This window comes from Nycticebus coucang, chromosome 10 (genome assembly GCF_027406575.1).
Source record: "Nycticebus coucang isolate mNycCou1 chromosome 10, mNycCou1.pri, whole genome shotgun sequence".
Classification (NCBI taxonomy): Eukaryota; Metazoa; Chordata; class Mammalia; order Primates; family Lorisidae; genus Nycticebus; species Nycticebus coucang.
Genome location: NC_069789.1, coordinates 62067534 through 62073868, shown reverse-complemented (window position 1 = coordinate 62073868; position 6335 = coordinate 62067534). Strand labels below are relative to the sequence as shown.

The following is a 6335-nucleotide window of genomic DNA, read 5'->3' as shown; positions in this document are numbered from 1 at the left end:
AATATTTACACTCAACTTTAACATTATCATACTTTAACAGTACTTTTTCCTACTAAAAATGCTCAAGACCATTTTTATTCTAAGTCATACAATCATCTTGTTACAACCTTTCTGAGGCACAAAGGATGTACCTAGAACCAAAAAGATATCAGAATCTGATTGAAAATTAGGCCTCAATAATCTCTCTGGAGCAATATTTAGGATGGCTTACCCAATTTCAATAACATTCTGATTTACATAATATTGAATTTCTATTCTTCCATATTATTATGCACCTCAAACACAAAACGTTCAACCTATTTTCAAATAAAATAAACTTTAGAAACGTAAAAATAATTACATTAAAAAAACATAAAAATACAAGCCCCCAAATTGCAAATTATATCACTAATATAACTATTTTATGAAATGTTAACAAAAATCTGAGAAATGTGACCGGATATTAAGCAATATCTCCTTTTTAAAATGTTGTGATTAACAGGACTTTTATTGGTAGTAAACTAGAGCAAACAATCAGAATAATACATATGCAGTATTCAGTACACACAATAAAAGTTAAAGAAATTCAAAACCTGTATAAAACAAAAACTGGAGAAAAATCATACAGCTTAAGAGATACAGTGGTAAAGGTCCTCTCCATCCTTTGATTACAGCTTGTACTCTGTACCCAACAGAACTTACCGCACTTACTGAAATAAGAAATACATTTTTTTAGTATTAGGAGTATTTAAGAGGATTTAAATACATTTTCTATGAATCTTGCAATGACAATTAGGTGACCCTTTAGCTACTAAAGCTAAAGGGAGGAAAGTGGGAAAAGGAAATTAACTAGTATTTTGTAACCATTTTTAATAATTTCTTATTTTCCAAACACTGCTTTTATAACAGAAGTGTTTTACACTTGCACAATATTAATTACTTTATTATACATGGAAGCCTGTGGTAGGCCGATTACACAATAAGACTGCAAACAACCAGTGGTACTTTTCTGACGTCAGAAGAGTACATAAGACTGAAACATCACCAAAAGTACATAAAAAACTCATCAGCATAAACATCAAAGTACATTAAAAAATATAATCAAGAAAAAAATACAATTGCTAAAAAGCGGTTTAGAGCAGAGCCACTGCCTATCAGTAGCTTCAAATGGCAATTAGCATTCATAGCAAGTTTTGATGACTTTACAAGACCCCTGTACAATACTGACTCATGCACCCTTTTAAAATGTACATTAAAGGCTGCAATTTCACAAAGAGGTTCTGATGTCATTACTATACACAGACACATTCTTATCCCTCACAGAAGCTATGTCACCAGTTGGAATTACATCCTTATTAACATCTGTAACTCTAAGTATACGGGGTTTTATTATACATAGAAATCTGTAGGGTGTTTTTAAAAAAGGTGGGAGTTGGGGAAGTTTAGCCTGTTGTTTTGTATTTGAATGCCAGAAGGCATATAAAAAGCATAATGCATTACCTATTGGAATGTAAATGATTCTAAAATTGAAACTATCAAGATCAAGAGAAAAAATAAGGAAGGGCCAAAACTCTAAGAAAGAGAATAGGTTAAGAACAAGAAAAAACAGAAGTTTAGGTAATATGTAATAGCACAGACAAGAGAACATTTTTAAGTCATGTATAATAAATAATGTGTATCCCAAATTTCAGTAATATAAGTCCAACTTGAGTTCTAATACTGGCACCAGCCAACCACTTGGGCTTCAACACTATACTAGATGTCAGTAGAATTGCTTAATGGAATTACAGCCTCGTTACAGTTGGGATAAAGGGTGCTTTTTTTTTTCTTTTATTAAAGCTATCATTCCAGGCTTTGATCAAAGATCCAAGAATATTTGTTCTACCAGGCTGGAATGAATGTGGTTTGGAAGTTCAGAGTACATTTAAAAGCTGCAACAAAATATAGGTAGCCAACAATCTCAGAATTTTGGATCAGCCCAGATGGAGATAGCAATCTGAAATGTTTTCGATCCCTTACTTAAATGACAAAAATGTATCCTATCAGCCCAGATACAGCAATTTGAAATGTTTTCGATCCCTTACTTAAATAATGAAATGTATATCATACTATCTGTAAATTGGATATTCCATTACAGTGATAACGTACAGAATTCCCATGCGTTATTACACTTTCCTGAGAGTAAAGCAATTAGAATAACCTTAATCCTAGCAACAAAGTTTTTTTGTTTTTTTTTTGTTTGTTTTGTTTTTTTGTAAGGTTTTTTTTTTTTTTTTTTTTGCATTTAAAACATTTGGGCTATTCCCTGACAATCTATACAGGTAAATTTGATTGCTAAACATTGTCACTTTGAATGTCAAACTATTTTTATTTTTAATCTATTGATTTTGATTAAAAATCATAATACAAACAGAGCTAAAATCACACTAACAAAATAAACTAAATATGAAAAGTTGCATTGAAAGGGCATTACATTATTCTTAATAGGATCGTGTAGAAACATTCCAATGGCAGTGTTCTCAAAATAAAACAAAATTACATTAGAAGACCCCCAGCCTGGTCACTTCTGGGACCTTACCTGTAACTCTGGCTGGTGGGTGTCTTTACTCTTGTACTACATGGCTCACTTACATCAGACATCATGTTTGTATACCCTGAGAAATCTGACACTGAAGTCCTTACTCTATGGTCCACTTCTCCATTAGAGTTAGTGATAAAGGTCATTGGCACCCTGCTGCCCGACTTAAACTGAGAACCAAACGCTTGTGCAAAGTTCTCAATCTGGTATGTTGTTCTAGGCTCTATGTCTTTCTGAGGATCTATCTGGCTAGCTAACTCCTGAGATGGAATCTGAAAGCTTGTAGAGGTCTCTAAATTTTTCTGTTGTTCCTTCTGGCTAGTCAATTTCTGAGATGAGGACTGGAAGGCTGATGAAGTCTCTAAGTTCTTCTGAGAATCTATCAGATCATCCAGCTCCTGGGAAGGTGTCAACTGCTGATGTGTAGCATCCAAAGCAGACAAATAAAGACCTGGCTGAGATCCAAACAACATCCCAAAAGGAGGCTTTGGCAATGAAGATGGCAACACTGAGGTAACAGATTGGCCGAAACCACACTCCAAAGGAGATGTAGTGTATATTTGTTTTTCTGGAAATAAAGCGTGGTTGTGGAGAGGTGAAGACAAACTGACAAATTGGAAACTATGTCCAAGAGCAAAACTTGCATTAGTGGATTTTTCAATAGCATGTTGGAGGTATTTGGAGTATTCATGCAACATATTTGCTTTATCATGTGAAGGTGTTTGGGTGCCTGGGCTCAAATTTTCTTCTTGAACCAATTCTGAGTGTTCTCCTGAGGTGTGTAAATCCACACGTGGTTCTGTTATATTGAAAGGATCCTCTTTCTGGCTTTCTGACTTGTTGGAATATTGATCTAAAATACTTTGTAAAACTTCATCAGGAATTCCAGACTTGTCATGACAAGACTTAATTTCAGCATTTAGAGCTGAAGAGTCAATAAGTGACAATGGCGCTTCACTGTCCAAAACACTGACACCTGCAGACTGAATGACGGATTGTTGGGAGACCATGTGTCCCACATTTATAGAAAAGGCACTGTTGCTGCTGGCAGTTGGTAAATATCTTCTTTTCTTTGAAAACTGCATGGCATCATCATAATTACTACTTATTTGACCTTGTTTGCCACTTGTATTTTGGAGAAGACTAATGGTCTCCACACTATTATTTGATACAATTCCAAGTGAACCACTTGGTTTCCCAGACAAGGATTTCTGCCCAACTATGTCTGGCAATGGTGACACAAAATTAAGGTAGTTTTTATCTGTGTTCTTTCTGCTTCCTTTCTTAAAGATCAATTTTGGCACCCTTTTCTGTAGTTCATCTATTCCAGCGCCAATTATGCCTCCACTGGAGGACACAGTAGGCATTTCTACTGAGTAACTCTGCATGTTTATACTATTTGAAATTTGTGATTCATTTGTTTTACCAGTCTTATGTTCCTTGTTTTCCATAGCTATGCTTTTTGACTTCGTTTTTCTCCTTGAAGAACTTGAATTTCCCTGAGACAACACAGCCAAATTACCCATATTGTTATGGTTTGATGACCCAGGTTCCGCACTAGCGGCTCCTTTAACTATGACTTCACCACATGTGCGCCTGTGCTTCAACAATCTATCAGTCCTTGAAAAATACTGTTGGCAAGTGTCACACTTATATGGCTTTTCTCCACTATGTGTCCTCTTGTGTCTCTCCATATGGTACTTCTGAATAAACTTCATGCTGCACTGATCACAACCAAATGGCTTCTCTCTACTATGAATTTTCTCATGTCTCTGCAATAGGTATTTCTGAATGAAACCCATACTACACTGGCTGCACTGGAAAGGTCTTTCTCCTGTATGAATGAGGACATGTCTCCGCAGGTGATAGGAGCTTCTGAAAGCAGCACTACAGTGATCACAGATATGAGGTTTCTGACTTGGGGAGAGGATGGCACCTTCTCCATCTCCAACCAAAGAAGGTTTGGAAGATGCACTTGGCTTCCTCTTGGCTTTGATTCCCTGAGATTCTGGCTTTGGCCTCTTTGCCTTCTTGACAATAGTGTCCTGCTTTGGCTCCTCGTTGCCATGGTGGTCATCAGTCCTGCTACTGCTGCTGAGTAATATGTCACGGTGGTGCTGGGCTGGTTGCTGCTGGACATGCTGGTGGAGAATACTGAGGTCCTGGATGACGCTGTGGCTCCCCCCTTCCCCGCCTCCTAGGCCTGGAGATCTCTCTTCAGCCCCAGCGAACAGACCCCCAAAGTGGTGGTGGTGATGATGGTGGGACTGCTGCTCCTCAAGATCAGTGGGTTTCTCCTGTTTGATGCTAGCCAAAGGCTGCATGAATCCCCAGGAGGTCCTCTGCGAGGGGAAGGCCGCGGCTGACGCCGCAGGCTCCTTCTTGAAAGTCATGTCCGGGGCTGGTGGGGGGGGCTCAGCGGCCGGGGCTGCGGAGGTAGAGGAGGGTAACACGCACTGCGGGGGAGGGGCAGCCGGCCGGGTGAAGCTGGTGACCGGCGGAAGCCGGTGGTTGAACATAACCATACCCTGGGGAAAGGTGGGTTCCATCTCTGCCCTCCTGCCGCCGCCGCCGCCGCCGCTGCTGCCGCTGCTGCCGCCGCCGCCACTAGCACAGCCTCCTGAGCCGCTACCACCGCTACTGCCGGTACCACCGCCGCCACTCAGGAACCCACTGCCGATTTTCATACCCCGGAGGAGGCCTGGCTGAGGAGAGGAGGAAGAAGGAAGAGGGAGGAAAGGAGGTGGAACCGGGCCCCGGGCCGGGACCACAGCAGCGCTCAGGACCCCGCCGCGCCGCCGCCCAGACCGCAACGCGCCCAGCACTAATTCCCAGCCCAGTCGCCTCGGGCACTGGCACATATGATCCTACGACTCTTCCATGGGCCTCGCCCTATCTCTCCCAGACCCACCGACAACACTTACGGGTCTCGCCGCCGCCGCAGCCGCCGTCGCCTCCAGTTAATAAAAATAACGCCGTCCTCTCCACAATGGAATTAAAAGCCTCCCCTCTACTGCGCAGCCGCGGCGCGGGGTCTGCTGGGAACTCCTCGACCGGGCCAGAGGGGAGGTCTGCGGCGCCAGGGCGCCTGCGCCACGGCTTCCGCCCGGCCTGCCTGTCAATCACCAGGGCGGTTGGGCGGAGGCGGAGGGGCTAGTTCGGGAGGGGAGGGGATTTGGACCCCTGGCTAAAAAGGGGCTTCCGAGACAAATAGGCGCGATCGGTGGGTTATAATGAAGGAGATGACAGTGGTTGAGGGGTTCTGGGGGAAAGGCGCTCGGGAGTTGGAACTCGAGCGGCGGGAAGTTATGGGAAATCGTACTGCAGTGTGGCGTGGGAGATGCAAAGAAAAGGAGACTGGAGGAGAAGGTGGGGGAAACTGAGGCATGAATATTAGGGCTTTCTTCACTTCACGGTTTGTAATCCAGGTTTTGAAACAAAATCCAAACCCAGAAGTGAATCATTTAGGGTGCTTTAAGTTGTATCTAAAAGCATTCAACTCCAAATGCTCAACATTTATTGATATAGATTATTTCTGTTACTCCTTTTCGTTTGGAAATGCTAATAATGGACGCGTAGCCTTTGCATTTATAGGAGGAGCCTACTTTGAGACTGCAATAGTGGTACTGTTGCAAAAACAAAAAATTGTCTTACTGCCAACCTACCTGAAGGCTATTGGAAAAGGAAACCGTGTGTAATCCAGGTGCAGTACCGTAAAACACGCCCACACACATACTTCATCATCATCAGATGTTATTTAAATGCCCACATATCTTAT

The 6335-nt window shown here is 41.9% G+C and overlaps 1 protein-coding gene across 2 annotated transcripts; it reads right to left on the bottom strand.

The window, feature by feature from the left end:
* Positions 1 to 468: 468 nt before the first annotated feature.
* Positions 469 to 5594, bottom strand: ZNF281 (zinc finger protein 281). 2 transcript variants are annotated; one of them, XM_053604369.1, is made up of 2 exons: positions 5482 to 5594; positions 469 to 5262 (listed from the first exon to the last, which is right to left on the bottom strand). In XM_053604369.1, exon 2 carries the CDS (start codon positions 5242 to 5244, stop codon positions 2554 to 2556), a length of 2691 nt encoding a protein of 896 aa, XP_053460344.1. In that variant the 5' UTR covers positions 5245 to 5262; positions 5482 to 5594; the 3' UTR covers positions 469 to 2553. The 2 variants fall into 2 exon arrangements, with proteins under 2 accessions (XP_053460344.1, XP_053460345.1); XM_053604370.1 differs by having other exon boundaries at positions 469 to 5258; positions 5482 to 5588.
* Positions 5595 to 6335: the final 741 nt, after the last annotated feature.

Excerpts from the sequence above, each read along its gene's own strand:
- ZNF281 (XM_053604369.1), bottom strand. The coding sequence starts at position 5,244 with ATGAAAATCGGCAGTGGGTTCCTGAGTGGCGGCGGTGGTACCGGCAGT.